A 20,060-nucleotide genomic window follows, 5' to 3' on the forward strand; every position below is an offset into this window, starting at 1 on the left:
TTTGTGCTCCCGCTGCAGGTGTGACATTCAAATGAAGGCTGTGTTTTTCATGCCAGCGACTCTGAGACGCATCTGGGAGATGCACGATGACAAAGATTGCTGAGAAGATGATGAATGACAACGCTAGCAGGCAGCGAGCTCCCAAAACACTGAACGATCGCTCGCTCAAAGACCTGCGAGCCTGATGCAAGTGGCCAGGTGGAGATGGAAATTTATAGCTAGTCACGCACGCAGCTTAAGACTGAGGGAGGCTAATGGAGTCAGTGACTCACGCTAATGCTCTAAGGGTTCTATATGTACGGCTTATGTGTGTTTGTGATGATCTCCAGTCTTAGGTCTAAGGAGCAGAGAACACACATGAGGACTCACCTCGTGCATTTGCAGGCTGGTGCTCGGGGCCCTCGTCTTCCCATCCACGGCGTAGCTGCAATTCGCCGTGTAGTTCTTCAAGCTGCGACTCTCCTTCAGGTGAGCGTGGAGCTTCTCTCTGCGCCTCCTGCAACATGGAGCATCCGCAGGTTAAACACAGCAGGCTGGAGCCTGTGCTGCCTCCAGGCGTCTGTCCGTCATCAGCCTGAAGCCTCAGCCGCCGCCCCCGTCCTACGCGTCACCAGAGTAAACGACAGAGCTGTGGAGGTCAGAGCCGCGTCCCCTTCTGCCATTTACAGCAGCCGGTGTTTCCAGGAACAGACGATGACACCAGTCCTCGCGCTACAAATAAACGACTCGACTTGAATCCTTCTCCCGATGCAGATCAGACCTGCAGGAGCTCGAACCCACGTCTCCCTGGACGGAGGTCGGTGCAGTAGTTCCCCTCTCAATTATGGATTGAGTCTGTCCGTCACCTCTTGATCCGATTACGCCGTTGTCAGTGGGCTCACTCGCTCACTCGTCGTGTCAGAGAGGGAAGGGTCTGGAATCGCAGCCAGCTCCCTGCTCCATGCACAGATGAGTGACAGCGTCCCGTAACGTGCCAACACACCACGCATTGTGTCCAAACAGAAGTGAGAGAGAAGGAAATGCCCGGCGCAAAGCCACATAAGTTGACCTCTGGGTTACGTTGGGACAGCGCACACATAATGAGATTTACAAATTGCTATAAATACCCAGTCTGGGATTTCATTCAACAAGCTTGATGCCTCAACATGTTCCGTCAGCCTCCACCACATTAGCAAAATGTCTCCTTGGGCGGATCTGCCCACACCCAGCAGACTTCATTACTGGACATATTAGAACTTCTTGCCTACGTTACAAACCTGAGGCCACTTTGCAGGAATAGTTGCTTAAGTAAGTCTGAAAGTTTGAACATCACTGGAGAAACTGTCAGCAAGAAAATAGATGGTTGGGATGAAATCACACGTCACTGGGGATAATTTACTCGTCAATATATTCATGGGAAAATTCCACGTGTGTCACTGGAGCATTGTCCATTAGAGAGTTGGATGAAACACACAGTTACTGACCTCGGACTGCGTGTGTGTCTGTTATACTGGTTTAAATGTATGAATATATAGAATATAGACTATTTCATACATTGCATAATTTTTTCTATTACATTTATCAATATTAAGATTTTAGTGATGGTATAAAACAGCTGTTGCACTCTCATCTTGAACATTGGACCCAGGCTGAGGATCTTCATTTTTGTGTTGGTCCACTCACTTGTTGCGGCAGTACAGCGCCATGCACAGGGTTCCCAGGAGGCTGATCGCCATGGCGATGGACGTGATTGACAGCACCTGTCTCTTGTAAACCTCTTTGCTCTCTGCAGGGAAACAAAGAACAGGAAGATTATTATTTGAACAACACACTCTCTGTGGAATAACGTTGTGGATCATGAACATGTCTGTCAGTCAGAAAAGGGCGAGAGAGAGAAACGTAGAGAGGAGAGAGAGAGAGAGAAGGGTTTTCTGCATAACTGCTGACGTCCCAACGTCCACAAATTAATACAACGCCATAACAGAGAATTAAACGCATTCTGAGATTCATTCTTGCCCACATTTAATTCCTAATATTGTTGTTTACGGCACCCGAAGAGCCGTTTAACAGAAGCGAACAGCAGCCCTGCGAGGTTCTCGTCCTCCGGCCTGCATACGTGTAAATACCTCTTATAAATACACGTAATAAAGCGGAAATAAAAAGCATTAACTACACACAGGCACCTATTTACAATCCTCCCGTAACAGCTGCAGTTGTTAGTTACCACAGCTCCTTTTACCAGCCCCACCACGTGGAGTAATGGCTCCACACACAGACACTGCTTTAAAATGGGTGCCACATGTAATGGAGCCTGAATACATGAAGACAAGAAGAATTATGGCGCCGACTGACACCATTAGTGGAGAAAAATGGAAGCTGTCTCGTTTACTGCAAACAAGTAAATCATAGTTGCCTTCAGATACATTAATAGGTGATCAATCAAGTTTTATTTCCACGGGACTCAGACCTTGGAAAAGCACAAAGATGACACAAGGTGCTGGCGTTTTACACCGAGGTGAGTGAGACACATTTAACCACAGCTTTAAACGGCCGCTCTAATAGAAAAATGATAACAGTTCATCAGCGCTGATCTGAGCTGGGAGCTGCAGAGTCAAACACACCCTCCCTGACTGCAGCACAGCTCCAGCAGCCTCTGCGTCTTGCTCAAGGGCGTGCGAGCAGCCCTCAGAGGCAGCGTGTAACTCATTCACCAGCACGAGTTCAGTCCACGCCCCTCGCGGCGCAGCTTCACCTCTGCAGCCTTCCAGCCGCTGGTGCCCACACAGATGTTACATAAGCCGTCATACATGCATTATGTCACACATAATCCCTGCAATAATGGATGTCACAGAGTCTATTAGAGAGCTGTCAGGACATTTTCCTCTGGCTGGTGTCTTTATTATGTCTAAGGTATGTTTGGGGCCAGTATTGTTTTGATGCTGCTAATCAGCCTGAGTCATCACATTGGCTCATTGGCTATAATTATAGCATTAGAGCTGGGGGCCGTCCTACGGGAGCAGGCTGAGGTCAGATGTAGGGGAGGCAGCGAGACAAACAACACGAGGCCGCGGGGAATGTGAGAAAAGAGACGAGTGAAGGAGACTGGGAGGAGCAGCAGTGTGTGAGGAAGGAAGGAAGGAAGGAAGGAAGGAAGGAAGGAAGGAAGGAAGGAAGGAAGGAAGGAAGGAAGGAAGCAGATCCTTATCTGATACAAGCGTGAGCCTCCAACGCGCGGTTAATTTCCCAGCATGCTCTGAATAATCTGAACATGGCTCATTCTGCTCATCTCTCTGGGGTTATTTTGCCAAAATGTGAAAGTCACAGATCATAAATAAACCTGATGTGTTAAACACAGCTCTGACAAGTAGAACATTTCCTTCTGCAGGTCTGTTTTCCAGCACTGATTCACAGTATAATGACCTGATAGTTGCAAAAGGACGAACAGCGCGCCGCTGCAATTATTATTATTATTTGCCAGTAAATATTTTTTGATGTGCATTGATGCAGCAGGGGCCAGAACCAGGCTGCACACACAGAAACGCAGCTGGTTCAGACATGTGATGGTGCAGAGCAGTGAGAGCTCGTATCCCTGGAGACGTACACCACCATCACCACATGTTGAAACCTGCTGGGTGAGGATGTGATAGCTGCATATGCAGGCCGCATGTGTGGTGAGAGGTCAAAGGTCAAAGTTTCAGCCCGCATCCTACGTCACCAGCTCCCTGCTCGGACACAGACACGCTGCCCTGATTTCAATGAAGCGTGAGGTCACATCCACATCCTCTGCCATGCGTTTATTCACAGCAACATTAATGAAAGATAAGATGAAGTGTTTATACTCAAGGTGTTAACAGGAGGAACGTAAAGGTGCGGCTGTGACCTTCCAGCAGCCATGTTTCCATTCATGTGGCTGAAGAGAGAAATCAATAAGTGATGGAGAACGTGGAGTAGAAGCCTGATATGCAATAAAGACGAACGCCTTTAGCCTTTATCGACCGCCACCTGACCCACGTCTGCATGACTCCTGCTACGTGACATACTATCCAAACACATGACTTTTGCTTGAATTCTGTATCTGTGATTCATAAATCACTGACAGAAAGCAAGAAAAGAAATGTCTGTGACAAAGGAGCCACATTCATCCATGTGTCAAATTAAGGCGTGTTTCAGCCCAATCGGGCGTCTTTGAATCGTGTTTCCAGGGCGACGCCGGCGCCGTCACTGACTGACAGCAGCGCTTCTGGGTCGGTGCTGGGAGATTCTTCCCTGTGTGAGGGGTTCTGGTCTCCCTCCACCCCCACCCGGACGCCCCCCAGCCTGACCTGCTGCTGCTCGCAGGAGGTTCTCTCCAAGAAGTCGTCAGGGTCTTGGACTTAAAATACAAAACGCCTGGAGATAATTATTCTGTTATTCACCCTGATCTCTAGCCCTGAAAACCTTCTGCCCTCAGAAAATCAACTGCTTTCACTGGAGTAGAAAGAGGTTAGAAATGCACGTGAGCCTCTTTGAACACTTCTGGAGTGAATGCGATGGTGAACTCCTGCTCAGGTGGTTCAGCAGAGGTCACTGAGGCCCGTGTGCTTTAAGTCTGCACCGGTTCCACGACACATGAACGCAACCAGAGGATGATGAAATGCAGCTGGCTGCACTCCAGCACATCTGCTTCCATCGTTAGCAGCTCCCTCTGAAGAGGAATCTGAGATCCAAGCCCGGAATGCCTGCTCATATTCTGAGCTTATTCCATTAGGATCGACTGTGAAAACGTCAGGCCAAATGATTTTTCACATTACAGCCAGACAATAAGAGGACGTGAGCCCGGCGTCCATGTGATGGGCAGCTCTCTGACGGAACGTCGTGGACCTACGGACCAGGCGGACAGCTGTCGACTCCTGCTGCAAATATTAGCTGAAGGTTTATGAAGCTGTGGTGCATTTGTACAATTACGAGTTAACGGCGGCCTCTGGTTGGAGCAGTAAAGTTTAATGTTGGGCGGCGACGCATCAAACGTGATTTAAGGTCCACACGCGGAGGCGGCGCTGGCTCGGCCCGATGTCACACCCTCACACATGCAGATGTCATGAACCCGAGGCTCGGCTCCAGCCGGGATGCTGCTCTCATCGGGTTTGGCCCGGTCCAGAGTTCTGTTCCCATGTGTCCCTGTGTGAGCTGCTTCTAGAACCCTGAGACGGATGTAAAGACAGGAGCTGCTGCTGCTGCAGTGGACGAGTCCTCTCAGCAAAAACACTTGCATTAAACTCACAGAGACACTAAATATTTAGATTGAGTCCAATTAGTAACAGCATCTGCAGAGCTGAGAAGTGATTGTTCAGCTGTCGTTGTGAGCACTGACGATCGCTGCGTCTCCTGATTCGGACTCATTCGATAACCTGGAGGAATCTGTGACTCATCCACAGACAAATACTAATGAAATGTTGAACCGTGGTGCAGTTTGATGAGGTTCCAACGCGCGTGGAGACGAAGCCTCTATGAGCGCACGTCCGTCTCCTGTTGCTTCCCAGTGAACTTCATGTGGAGCAGCGTGAGGCAGAACTTCATCCATGTACGGTTCCATTCATCTCCACTCAAGTTTGTCAAACTGTCTCCTCGCAGCACAAACGCACCTTATATCCTCTGGATGGAAATTGAAAATCAACATGACTTAAAATCCATCCTGCCTCGGAAATAGCTGCCTGTAACACTTTGCTCCAACATTGATTCACAAGCAGCAGAACCCAGTGATCTCTGATGGAAAGGAAATATTGATGCCCACATGATCGACTAACTGGGTACAGTGAACATTACTCCCTTTCTGCCACGAATAAAAACGTATAAAGTGGAAGGCGAGACCCAAGGATGTATTATTAAGATGTGAAAGAAGAGACTCTGGGGGAGAGGGTTGTGTGGAAGCAGTTAAACAGTGTGGGTGTAGTTTGCGTCGCACTCTGACAGAAGCATCATGTGACGCAGGCTTCAGCCATGAACATGATGCTGATTGACGACGTCTGCTGCAGTGACGACTTCATGAGCGGCCTGTTTTAATCTTCCATGGAGCTAATAGCATCCAGACGCATGGGTACAGGTAGAGCTCCAGTCACTACCCTGCTGACACCACCACCACTCCTCATCCCCTCCTTTAAGCCTGTTATTTATTACAGGGGGATTATTTGATGCTTTGAGACTCCCCTCACAGAGAAAGTGCTTTCTGGTAAAACCAAAGTAAAAGCATTTACTACACGGGGTCAGTTCCCTGACAAAGAACTGACCCGTCTGGATTTACAGTTGATGACAGGTTGCTTCCAATAATACTGTGGTGTCACTTTCTGTTGCTGAGGAGGAGAGAAAACTTCCAAAGCCTGAGCTGCTGACAAACCACAGCTGATGTGGGAGGCGCCTGTGTGTTCCTCTATTAGCCGGCGCCGGGGAGACGCTGGCAGGACGAGAGGCAGCCGCAGCAATGATGCGCTGAATATAAATGGGAAAACCTGCAAGACAGCGTTGTGCAGAAGATCATCTGTCAACGCCAAGTTTTTAAAGTCTCAGCAAGTTTCCAGGAGAAAAACTAAAAAAGGGACGTTTGTTGGTTTGCCTGCAAACGCAGTGGGAGATGCAGCGCATGAGCGTGAAGGCTGCGCGTGGAGCGCAGGCTTCTCCTGCAGCCTGTTTGTGGAGCAACGAGGGCTCCTGGTTAACAACACGCTTCCATGTCGTTAACTAGCGCTCCTCAGCGTTCGCAGCCCGCGAGCGCAGCCAAGAACAGGAGAGGAGCTTGGCAGCGCGGGAGGAGCCGCTGGCGTCCGGCCCGCACGTGCACGCGCACGCGAGCGCACGCACAATCGCCGCCAGGATCTGCTCGAAGTAGAATCCCAGGACTTTGGGAAGACGCCGCTGAACATGTGCCACGCTGGTGCACAAACACACACATACTAATGAGCGAGCGGCGGGTAGCGGTGCCAACATCACAAAAACCTCCCGTGCACTGTACGCTGCCGCCTCTCTGCTCACCGTTTCCAAGGAGACTGCAGCACATTGGTATTCTGAAGGGACACTTCATAAGCAATTGTGAGAGAAAGAAAAAGGGGGAGTGAGCAGGAGGGAAATAAAGCATAAAGATGGGCTCAGAGAGTAAAGATACAGCGTATAAATACATATGTGTGGAGAGCGGGGAGTGGCTGCCATTTGTATTCGGCTCAGCGTCCGTGTGAAAGGATGTGATGGCGCATGTGAGCGGAGCCCGCGTGAGCAGGTACATTAGCAGCATGAGGCGATGTGCACTGTGTCGACTCGTGCAGATGCAGGACAATAAAAGCTTCCTTACCCATAAACTCGATGCCCAGGTGATCTGACGTTTCAGCAGCAGGAAGGGGGGGGGGGAGAGAGAGAGAGAGAGCGTTATTAGGAACCAGCGTGAGCACTCGTTGATCCATATATCAGCGTTTCATAAGGCGCACACACACACACACACACACACACACACACACACACACACACACACACAAACACACACACACACACACACACACACACACACACACACACACACACACACACACACACACACACACACACACACACACACACACACACACGCGATGTGCAGCTGTCAGTCAAACAGGGAGATAGTTCCAGCAGCAGAGGCGTGTTGTGAGGCAGCAGCGTCGTTGGTCCAGACAGAGACCTGTTCGTCCTGATGTTTAAAGCTCCGTCCAGTCTTCCAGTCGTCTCAGACCACGTTTGCATGGAAGTAAAGGGTTCATTTCCCATGTTACCACTGACCCAGAGACCCCCCCCTCACAGCAGCAGCCTCACATCAGGACAGATCACTGCATTAGAACCACAGTAATGACAACACCTTCATCAGTGCTGATTTGTCATTTAGAGACAAACACACGCATGCATTTCTACACGTGATGCAGCCTGTGACCTCGCTGACCTTTAAAGAGTCAAAAGAAAATGACAGTCTGATCCGTCTTTTGAAACTCTGCACTCTGCAGCCCTTTGGGTACAGCTATAAGCGCCGCCGCTGCCCGGGTTAGAAACTCAATTTCCCATGGAGCTCAATGAGTAGAGCCTAGCACTAAAGCTGCCAAGGTTAGGATTTCATTTTCTGTAGCCTGGTGAGTAGAGTATATATCAGCAGCAGGACTGTCAGGATATGAGCCTGGGCTCCCACTGGGCCCACCCATACGCAAGACGTATGCCCTGGTGCTACTGTAAAACAGATGGACGGGCCTGCGACGCGTCATACGTCAGCTTCACTGTGAGGAAACCGATGGAGAACCAGTTAACGCTCCACCTGAAGGGAAATACATTCACCGAACACGCGGAAAAACCTGCTTCCCACCAAAGATCAGATGGAAAAAGACAATATGAGAAAGAACAAAGACCTGACGCAGGATTTATTGCAAACACCACCGTTAAAGAAGGAGACGTTCGGGTTTCCTGTTCACAGCAGTGAAGCGCAAACGACTGCAGGTGAATCCTCAGCCACTGCCTGATCTTCTGTCACGGCTGATTTCAAAGACTTCACGGAACCCCTGAACGCGGTGAAAAGGCGGCGGCGGCGGCGCTCAGGTTCACTGATCGCCTGCTACAGAGCAGATTGGACACTAATGCGTCCGACCCAACGCCGACCATCAGCGTAATTGATGAAAGTGCTTTAATTGACAGGCGGAGGCTGCTCCAGCGTCTTCTTTGAACTCATTCACAACTTGTCCATCAATCAGGAACGTGTCAGCGTTAATCAATGAGCGGCTCCTCCAGCGCACTAATGACTGACGGCCGCTTTCATTATCAGCCATCGTCCGTCCGAGTCCCACCACAATCCGCCCTTCACACCCAATCACCCGGCGCCGCAACGAATTGGGTCGCGGCCGAGCGAGGCTGGACGTGACGGTCCTCACGTTTTATTTTGGCTGCAGTCTGACAGATACAGCGTGTAGCATTTGTGCCCTCGTTCCTGCTCCTGCTGCTCTTAATGAGACGTCTCCCGTACAGCTCCTCTCCGCTGTCTTGGCTTAATATACACGCCTCTTGTGTGTTTGTGCCTCCAACTACAAGTGCAATTCACACATAATCTTCATCTGTTTTACTTCCTTCTGTCAGATACAAAAAATGAGTCTTCCACAGATGGGCATGAGGGAGTGATTGCATCATGTTCACATCTCAGACTGACTGATAGCTTGGCTCTGTGGAGAACAGAGAATACCCTACATGCTATTTCCAATTAATGCTCGTCACTCTGCAGAGAGCAGGAAATAAATGGATGTTTTGACAGATGGTGGATCTGAAGGAGCAGAGTGAAACTAAACTGTTCAGTCTTGTTGGATTCAGCCACAGGATCAGACGCCATCCGCTGCCGACTGCAGGTGTGCGTTCACCACCGAAACAACAAATGCACCCACTTTATTCCCACTATCACACGTCTTCACAGCCCTAATATTAATTCCTGGAAGCTGTGGAGGTTTGTACCCTGAAGATGATCCAGGGTCTTTCCTAAGATCATGCAAACATTCTGATTAAACCAACTAGAGCAGCCTGAACGCCCCCCCCCCCCCTTGCAGCTGCTTCAGTCTGATAATGACATGTTGAAAAAAATCAAATCAAATCCCCAAAGAAGCAGAACCGGCCACTGTTGAATCCGAGTGTCATCTTTCACTGACCTGTTTCATCGTTTCATCATTGTTCTCTCTCGCCTCTATCTCTCTCCTCCTTTTTTTGTTTTTGCCTGCAGCGGTTGCTATAGCAACAAGGTATCTGTATCTTCTGACCTGACAGAAACTCTTTTATCCGAGCTGTCTGCGCCGCGTCCATAAATGGGAGTGCTACAAACACGGGCCTGCAGAGGATGATCTACTTATGGATTACTCTACTACCTAAAACCCACTCAGAGAAACGTCCAGAGCAGCGAACAGCTGCAGGAGCCATTTTCATAATGCAGAGACAAAAGGGAAAAACTTTCAGTTCACTCAGGATTAGTTATATGGACAAACCTGCAGAGAGTTTCCGTCAAGGCTGCAGCTCTGCAGGTTTGGTTTTATGTAACGCTGCTGCTTGTTCAGTACTAAATGTTTCTGTCAGCACAAAGTGAAACATGATCACAGTCCTGTCTCTGAACAGCGGGTTCGATTGTTAAGGGAGTGTTTTTATTTGACCACTGCGGCGACTTCACTGATCTTTACCTACTGGATATGTCACCATCTTAACCAGCAAATTGAACTGGGAGCACCTCTTGCCAATGCAACCAGGGAAAATGTGTCACATCTTAGAGCATGATGCCACAAATCAATAACCAATCTCAGGACAAAATAACATGGAGTGCAGTGACATAAAGCTGAGTGTAGGATGCAGTCACAACGGCCTCCAGGCTCCGCGCCGGCAGCAGAACCTGCTAAATAACTGCTTCACTCCCTCTCGTCTTATTTACAGAGGGAACCTGGGTCCATGAGGCCACAGCTTCACAGATCCAGTGTTACCTGCACCGACCATCGCCTGCTCCACCAGGAGCATCGACAGATGCAAGCGCCAAGCTCACACCAGCCCACGGAGCGCTGGCAACAGACATATGACACCAGCGGGTGGAGGTGATGGAGGCAGTGGAGGCGGTGGAGCAGTGGAGGCGGTGGAGGCAGTGCAGCAGTGGAGGCGGTGGAGGTGGTGGAGGCAGGGTAGGCAGTGGAGGCAGTGAAAGGCAGTGGAGGCAGTGCAGCAGTGGAGGCGGTGGAGGCAGGTTAGGCAGTGGAGGCAGTGAAGGCAGTGGAGGCAGTGGAGCAGTGGAGGCGGTGAAAGTGGTGGAGGCAGTGGAGCAGTGCAGCAGTGGAGGCGGTGGAGGTGGTGGAGGCAGGGTAGGCAGTGGAGGCAGTGAAGGCAGTGGAGGCAGTGCAGCAGTGGAGGCGGTAGAGGCAGTGGAGGCAGTGGAGCAGTGGAGGCGGTGAAAGTGGTGGAGGCAGTGGAGCAGTGGAGCAGTGGAGGCGGTAAAAGTGGTGGAGGTGGTGGAGCAGTGGAGGCGGTGGAGGCAGTGCAGCAGTGGAGGCAGTGAAGGCAGTGGAGGCAGTGGAGCAGTGAAGGCGGTGAAAGTGGTGGAGGCAGTGGAGCAGTGGAGGCGGTGGAGGCAGTGCAGCAGTGGAGGCAGTGAAGGCAGTGGAGGCAGTGGAGCAGTGGAGGCGGTAAAAGTGGTGGAGGCAGTGGAGGCAGTGGAGGCAGTGGAGGCAGTGGAGGCGGTGGAGGCGCAGCGTCACTTCGTCCCTTCATTAAGACCAAACTCCCCACATGTTCAGCGTTCTGTTTAGCCTTCACCTCCTCACATTCATTTCCGCTCACTGCACGGCACCAAAGCAGAGCAGAGGTCCGACCGCTCGGCACCACCTCCACCAGACTGCAGCTTCAGTTTGAACTTACTGGGGCGAAATCATTTTCACTCAGATTAAATCGACGGAGCCTTTTTGGCTCCGCACAAGGACAAGTGGTGTTTTTTAATCAGCCTTGAAGTTAAATGGGCCTGAAATGTATTCACTAATAGATGCGGAAGATGTTACTGTATGTACACACTGCAGAGCAGAATAACATTTAAATGTCAAGTAAAGGCTGGTAATTCAAAGTTTCAGCATTTGGACTCAGTATCATGCAGCCTTTGAGTAATTGGTCCAATCTGCTAAGGGCTCTGTTTGTCATCTGTGCCGTTCAACAGGGGAGAAAATAAAGAAACAAACAGTCGGTGTGAGTCACCGTGGGGACACCGACAGGGAGCTGCCAATCATCATCACGCTCGCGTCGCTGAGAACAGCATCTTCCTCCCGGCTCCTTGGCTAAAATCGCACAAACACATGCATTTGAATCCTTTCAAGTCCCCGTGTTCCTTCCATAACACTTTGTACCCTCCTGGTACTTTCATCTTTGACTGTTATGTATCATCCATTTGTGACGTTCAGGGTGTTCCTGCTGTTACAGTATTTTGCAAGGTGATGTGATTTATGTTAACGATGTTCCCACTGCTTCTCACCGCGTCTCCTCGGCTTCTACTCTGCCGTGTTATTTACTCCCTTTTCTTGCCAGAAGGGCTTAAAAACATCCATGAACAGACGCTTGTTGCATTCAGCTCCAGGTGCAAAGTGTGGGTCCAAGGAGTAATGACTGCAGTAATATTAGAGGAGTAAAAGCAAGATTGAGAGTCTTAAGCTTCAAAATGCACCACTGGTGCTTTTCACAAGCGCCGCGTTGTGTTTGGACCGGTCGCCTGCTGCGGCTGTGGGATTGGACCCGTGTGCTGATCCTCTGGTGCCCAGTTCAAAGCTTCTATTAAAGACGGACCCATAACTGACCCGTCCGAGCGTCAGCTTGAAGACGGCGCCTTCCAGCGGCGCATGCGACTCTATCAAAGGCTTTTCTGGAGAAATTCAAATTTTGCTCTAATTTCATCACCTTCCAGGGTAATGAAAACAATCTGTCAAAGAGATTAATTTCAGTTTGATGTGATGTTTTATGCCAGTTAGTCACCATGAAAACTGCAGCTCCCTAATTACTCTAGTTCATTATTAATTTTTTCAAATTTTACATTACAGATAACTCAAAGTCACTCAAAACAAAATTTACAAGCCAATGATATGAGTGTAATCAAAGTAATCTTTAATATGTATCCAGCGATCTCTATGGCAACATGATGATGTCACATAGAAGGTCCTGTTTTCATTTACATCCTAATGGTTTTAATGGGCGGTAGCAGTGGAAGGTCAGTTCAGGCAAGAAGAAGTAGAGGGAGTAAAAGAGGAGCAGGAAGAGTCGTGTTCCCAAAAGCAGTGAAATGAGGAAGGAGGCAGAGGCGCAGGCACGACACGGCAACAGAGAGCTGGCTTAGTTCTGAAGTGATGAGGAGAGTTTTAGTCGCAGCGGCTCCAGGCCACGAAGGACTGACAGAGATATAGAAGAAAATGAAGGAGCGAGTGGAAGGAGGACGAATGAATGGATGAAGGCAGACAGAGGCCAAGCCATGACTCAGCAGGGCAGGGCTCATGTCAGGTACTTAACGCGCATGCAGCTCCAGACTGTCAGTCCCGTCTCCCGCTCTGTCCATCCTCCTCCCGTTCATTACACACAATCAGGCTGAAACCCCACATAAACAACTGCTCTCTAAACTAGTGAGGACGGTGGACGTGAGATCTTTCATTTACCGCTTTACCAGCTGCTTGTGGGGAAACACTGCACTCAGACGCTGCTGGTAGCGGGCGGGAGCGCTCTGCAGGTCAGTGGGAGAGGTAATGAGTCACTGTGGACACGATGGAGGCGCACGGTGGAGGCGCACGATGGAGGCGCACGATGGAGGCACACGATAGAGGCGCACGATGGAGGCGCGCGATGGAGGCGCACGATGGAGGCGCACGATGGAGGCGCACGATGGAGGCAGACGATGGAGGCACACCATGGAGGCGCACGATGGAGGCGTACGATGGAGGCGCACGATGGAGGCGTACGATGGAGGCGCACTAAGGAGGCGCACTAAGGAGGCGCACGATGGAGGCGCACGATGGAGGCGCACGATGGAGTCACATGATGGAGGCGCACAATGGAGTCACATGATGGAGGCACACGATGGAGTCACATGATGGAGGCGTACGATGAAGGTGCATGATGGAGGCGCACGATGGAGGCGCACGATGGAGGCGCACGATGGAGGCGCACGATGTAGGCGCACGATGGAGGCGCACGATGGAGGCGCACGATGGAGGCGTACGATGGAGGCGCACTAAGGAGGCGCACTAAGGAGGCGCACGATGGAGGCGCACGATGGAGGCGCACGATGGAGTCACATGATGGAGGCGCACAATGGAGTCACATGATGGAGGCACACGATGGAGTCACATGATGGAGGCGTACGATGAAGGTGCATGATGGAGGCGCACGATGGAGGCGCACGATGGAGGCGCACGATGGAGGCGCACGATGTAGGCGCACGATGGAGGCGCACGATGGAGTCACATGATGGAGTCACACGATGGAGGCGTACGATGAAGGCACACGATGGAGGCGCATGATGGAGGCGCACGATGGAGGCGTACGATGAAGGCATACGATGGAGGCGCACGATGGAGGCGCACGATGGAGTCACATGATGGAGTCACACGATGGAGGCGTACGATGAAGGCACACGATGGAGGCGCACGATAGAGGCGCACGATGGAGGCGCACGATGGAGGCGCACTAAGGAGGCGCACGATGGAGGCGCACGATGGAGGCGCACGATGGAGGCGCACGATGGAGTCACACGATGGAGGCGTACGATGGAGGCGCACGATGGAGGCGCACGATGGAGGCACACGATGGAGTCACATGATGGAGTCACACGATGGAGGCGTACGATGGAGGCGCACGATGGAGGCGCACGATTGAGTCACATGATGGAGGCACACGATGGAGTCACATGATGGAGTCACACGATGGAGGCGTACGATGAAGGCACACGATGGAGGCGCACGATGGAGGCGCACGATGGAGGCGCACGATGGAGTCATATGATGGAGGCACACGATGGAGTCACATGATGGAGTCACAAGATGGAGGCGCACGATGGAGGCGCACGATGGAGTCACATGATGGAGGCACACGATGGAGTCACATGATGGAGTCACACGATGGAGTCACATGATGGAGGCACACGATGGAGTCACATGATGGAGGCGTACGATGGAGGCGCGCGATGAAGGCATACGTAAGCGCTCTCCGCTGTGGCTGATACGTATAAGCCTCAGAGGCAGCGAGCGGTGAAACAGGAAAACGCAGCTCATGTTCACCTCATTGGATCTGAACAGCGTCTGCTTTAACATCCAGTAACTGTCAAACATACGGGTCCTAATCAAATGTTCATGTTTATGGTGTTAAACTCAACCTTGACCTTCATGAGGCCTGAGCAGTGGGTTGAGTCCTTCATCCTGGTAGTCAAATGACATTTTCCACGGCTCAACAGATCCACTATGAAAAGGTAACGTGAGGAAGTTATTTTTATCTCCCGGCTTTAAAGCAGCAGCGCTTCTCTTTGTGCCACACGACCTGAGCAGCGATCCCTGAGCCCGGCTCTTGTTCCTGGAGCTTTAATGACGACGGGCCCTGGACCGGAGCCACGTCGAGGAGGAGCTACAGCGAAGCAGCGCGTCCTGATGCACCCACACACTTGTCTCCACACGAGCTGCGCTGAGCGGTGGAACCGTTCAAAAGGGAAGAAGGACGAGAGCGGAGCAGCGCAGGACAAACGCTCGTAAACCGCGTCTAATGACTGTAACGCCGCTGTTTGGGCTCACGTCAAGGAGGAAGTGAGCACTGACCTCCAAGAGAGAATATTCATGGCAAAGTAAAGAAAGAAATGCTGAAGTAATTGTAATTCAGGCACAGAGTGAAGTGCATTAAGTAGGGATTCATGATGATTCATTCATGCAATAAATTTGCAAAGAAAATGTGAATCAATAAGAAGCGAGAGGCAATAAAAGCTGTGTTTACGTGAACCAGGCCGTTGGTACAGAGACACTGATGCTCCCGTCCTCATCCTCAGCTCTGCAGATATCAGCTGCAGGACTCTGCATGAGACGCCTCAGCTGCATGTAAACGCATGTAAATCAAGAGCCACAGAGACGGAGAAAACAAGCAAAGCTCAGTGTTACCTGAATGATCCAAACTGAAGTTAAGAGCAAGTAAAGCGCTGACTGTCACAATAAATGTCTCAATTATTCTTCATTCAACACGTACTCTTCCAGTATAAAGATGGTAATAATGAAGCTGAGTGGAAGCTGCAAAGCGTCTTCTCCTCTGCGACCGTTTATCCGCTCCCCGTTTGTTTGCGTGACCAACTCATTCCAACGCGTGTCTCTCGCCGCCGCCAGCTGCTAAGTTGCACCCGCAGGTCTTTACAGCGACTTGCCATCACCTTGTTTTGCACAATATGACACCACTAGACCGCAAAGTGCTGCATCGCGCTCATACATTATTCACAGTCCGAGATCGTTGTGCTAAATATTTATTTACGACCTGCCTTGGAAAAATGACATCACATCCTTTTGGACCATGGGAGGAAACTCGAGTGTCGAAGGAGAACTCTTCATAAATCTTTAAGGTCTTGGCCTTAAATCTGAAGTTTAGTGAGATGACGACTTTCAATTTGCCCAAATATAAATAAAGCTGAGTTTCAGTGAAGCACGGCCTCTGTCCGTGCGCGTTCACCTGGTTGTACATCAGACCTGACGACGGCTCCTTCAACTCTGTGATAAGAGTGTTTCATGACTGAATAAGAAATGGGAGAGAAATAAGCAAAATAATGCACAAAAACAGCAGCGACGGAAGGAAGCGAGCGACGTGCTGCCGAGCGACGAGGCGAGAGAATTGCCCAGTTATTAATGACCTGTGACTGCGGGGTGGGCGCCAGCGCGAGCACCGGCCCCACTGCTCTGGGATAATCTGCATCCCACTGCCATATTCTTCACTAAGCACCAGCTGACAAGACTCATACTTCACCATAAATTGGGCTTTCCAAATCCATTACAGTCTGGATGTGGGCACAGCCAAAAGTCTTGATCGGATGCTCAATGGAAAATAGGACAATAAATAAAGAAAAACAATGCGATCTCACGGAGGGAGAGCGATGACAAATTTATTGTTTTTAATGATCAATTCAAACTATCCGCTGTTTACTTGTGTAAATATTTTTAGAAAGCCGAGTCACACAGGGTGCACGCCAGATGAATTGCTGCTATCAATATGAATGTCTGCTCGTTTCACTCCCTCTTTTCCGACTGCTCACTATTCGAGTCGGCGGCGGAAGCTAAACTGGCCTCAGCAATCAGTGTCCATTAAGCTCCATTTCAATGGCCGATGCTGGTTTGGCCCCGAGTTCGCCTGCAGAGGGAGGATTATGATCCTGGAGGACCATCGTGCGCTTTTGTCTATTTAACACGCAGCGATTGCAGAATTGATTTTGCTTTTGTAGAGAGAGGGAGTTGACGGAAGCAATCACCTGTTATTGACGCTGCCAACGCAGAAACATAGAAGGAAACATAATTAACACACTGGACTTTGAACCAAAGGGCCTTTAGGTTGATGGAGTCCAATGATGCGGCCACAGCTTCGGCTCAGGGCTCCAGGCGGCCAATTAACCAGCCCGCGCTGCGCCCCTGGAGGAGGCGCTTATCAGCATGTGGACGGTGAACTGGTCCAGGATCAGAACCGACACGGACCCAGCAGCCACAGAGCACGGGTTCCACGCAGCAGGGAATGAAACGGAGCGTGAAGCGCCACAGCCTTTGGAAAACATTAACAATCAAGGGTCCATCCAGCAAAACACCAGCGGTTCCTGATATTTCAACCGGACTCATGACACTAAACACCAGCAAACAACGGCTTTGGCAAATGGCTTCAGGTCACAGCAGGAGCAGAGCCTGTGACACATGGAGGTGAAACCTGCGGACACATTTTTCAAATGGCCTTGAAATTGTTGAGGATTTTGTGGGATTCAGGCTCAGGCTGATACAGCGGGTCGTCGCCAGCGTCCGGGTCGTCGCCAGCGTCCGGGTCGTCGCCATCGTCCGGGTCCGGGTCGTTGCCAGCGTCCGGGTCGTTGCCAGTGTCCGGGTCGTCGCCAGCGTCCGGGTCCGGGTCGTCGCCAGCGTCCGGGTTGTCGCCAGCGTCCGGGTTGTCGCCAGCGTCCGGGTCGTCGCCAGCGTCCGGGTCGTCGCCAGCGTCCGTGTCCGGGTCGTTGCCAGCGTCCGGGTCGTTGCCAGTGTCCGGGTCGTCGCCAGCGTCCGGGTCCGGGTCGTTGCCAGCGTCCGGGTCGTTGCCAGTGTCCGGGTCGTCGCCAGCGTCCGGGTCCGGGTCGTTGCCAGCGTCCGGGTCGTTGCCAGTGTCCGGGTCGTCGCCAGCGTCCGGGTCCGGGTCGTCGCCAGCGTCCGGGTTGTCGCCAGCGTCCGGGTTGTCGCCAGCGTCCGTGTCCGGGTCGTCGCCAGCGTCCGTGTCCGGGTCGTTGCCAGCGTCCGGGTCGTTGCCAGTGTCCGGGTCGTCGCCAGCGTCCGGGTCCGGGTCGTTGCCAGCGCCCGGGTCGTTGCCAGTGTCCGGGTCGTCGCCAGCGTCCGGGTCCGGGTCGTTGCCAGTGTCCGGGTCGTCGCCAGCGTCCGGGTCCGGGTCGTCGCCAGCGTCCGGGTTGTCGCCAGCGTCCGTGTCCGGGTCGTCGCCAGCGTCCGTGTCCGGGTCGTTGCCAGCGTCCGGGTCGTTGCCAGCGTCCGGGTCGTTGCCAGTGTCCGGGTCGTCGCCAGCGTCCGGGTCCGGGTCGTCGCCAGCGTCCGGGTTGTCGCCAGCGTCCGGGTTGTCGCCAGCGTCCGTGTCCGGGTCGTCGCCAGCGTCCGGGTTGTCGCCAGCGTCCGTGTCCGGGTCGTTGCCAGTGTCCGGGTCGTCGCCAGCGTCCGGGTCCGGGTCGTCGCCAGCGTCCGTGTCCGGGTCGTCACCAGCGTCCGTGTCGTCGCCAGCGTCCGTGTCGTCACGTGAAGGTTCGCTTCAGAGCAGCGCTCATGCGTCACCGCGTGGTTCCTGCTCTACTGTCGCACACGCACGAATGTGGGAGCAGATGGCGAGCGCTTTCCTGTGGAACAGGGGCCGTTTTCATGTGCCTTCAAAGACGCCTGCTGTCACAAACAGACATCTTCTGTTGTTTTAATGGGGCGTCTAGATGTGAGCGTTGGCATCGCCTTCACCCGAACACACGCCAATTAGACTAAATGTTGTCTGTGCGGCTGCAGCCACCGCATCACAAAGCAAGATTAACTCTAAGTATTAATGGAGAAGACAAACGTGCTGCTGCTGATTGTCGGCATCAACCATCCTCGTCTCCAGCATCGGACCGGCTCCGACCCGTCCAGCCCGGTCGCTGCATCCGGCCGGCTCCTCTCACCCACTTACCACTCTCGCTCGTAGGAACGTCAGGATGGAAACGCAGCGGAGCGGAAACACAAGCGCAGAATGTGGAGCAGACTCTCGTGACACAAACAAACTCCAAGAAGGATCACGAGTGACTCCAGGAAACTGGAGCAAGGACGCCCTGTGTCTGCAGCTTTCTAACTAATGACAGATGAAGACGCTCACAGTGCTTCTGCATGTTAGGGAGCAAACGTCCTGATCTGCAGCGCCGCTGGTCTGATGGAGGTCAAAAGGGTCAAAGGTCACCTGACCCCACAGCAACCGCTTCATCCTCAGGCTCCTGTCTGAGCATCCACGATGTCATCGTTCTGACCAACGATGCACTGAAGCCTGTGTTCGCTCGACTGGCGCCACTACGAGTCCATCACCTGAACCCTGGTTCTGTGGAGCAGAACGCGTACGCGCTCATACAGATGTAAATAAACATCACACGCTCAGCAGAGCATTATGGGAAACATGCAGGACTCGCCTCAGCTGTTGGCCCTTGATAAAAAGCGGGAGCTTAGAGCAATCGCACGTTTTACGCGTCCTTTATATCTTACGGATTCAAACGCGTGATACAATGTGAAATACAGGCCCGTATTCTGTGGGAAATTGGACTTGCATGATTACTGCACTGCTATCAAACCTGCCAAGCATGAAATCAGATCTCATAAAGATAGTGTGAATTAAATTTGTCTTCAGATTTAAATCTGCGAGTCTCCCTCTCGCTCTCTGTTGGCTGTGAGATGATGCATGTGCTGTAGATGAGAACGGCGCCTTACAGCGCTGTAAAGCAGACGTCTGGGCTCCGGGCCGCGGGTTCAGAGGGGTTGAATGTGTTATCCACCGTGGGCCGAGGCAATGATTGCAGAAGGGCTGCGTAGATGATGAAAGCAGTAAAGAAGGATGTTAGAGCGGAGCCGAGGGGAGCGTGGAAGGAGAGGTCCTCCTAAGTGCTCCACGACGTGGTGCGAGTTCCTCAGTGTGGGAAGTGCCAATGAGCAACCTCCCTGTGTGAACAACAAAACCTGTCTCCACAACAAAAGCAGCTTGAACTCAGTTTCTTCAGCGTGAGAGACGTGACGCGCCGTATGTCAGAGTGACAACAGAAAGCCTTTGTGGCGCTGACAGGTTTGGTGGAAACCTAAACAAACTCACACGCACGC

At 51.9% G+C, this 20,060-nt stretch overlaps 1 protein-coding gene across 1 annotated transcript in view; it reads right to left on the reverse strand.

The window, feature by feature from the left end:
- LOC114842176 (pro-neuregulin-3, membrane-bound isoform) overlaps nucleotides 1-20,060 on the reverse strand; it is a 37,594-nt gene that overhangs the window by 13,958 nt on the left and 3,576 nt on the right. The window contains exons 2-4 of the mRNA XM_041067592.2: nucleotides 7,295-7,318; nucleotides 1,663-1,765; nucleotides 370-496 (exon numbers count right to left, since the gene is read on the reverse strand). Coding sequence (XP_040923526.1) covers nucleotides 370-496; nucleotides 1,663-1,765; nucleotides 7,295-7,318 — 254 coding nt within the window. The remainder of the gene's footprint in view (nucleotides 1-369; nucleotides 497-1,662; nucleotides 1,766-7,294; nucleotides 7,319-20,060) is intronic.

This window comes from Betta splendens, chromosome 15 (assembly GCF_900634795.4).
Source record: "Betta splendens chromosome 15, fBetSpl5.4, whole genome shotgun sequence".
NCBI lineage: Eukaryota > Metazoa > Chordata > Actinopteri > Anabantiformes > Osphronemidae > Betta > Betta splendens.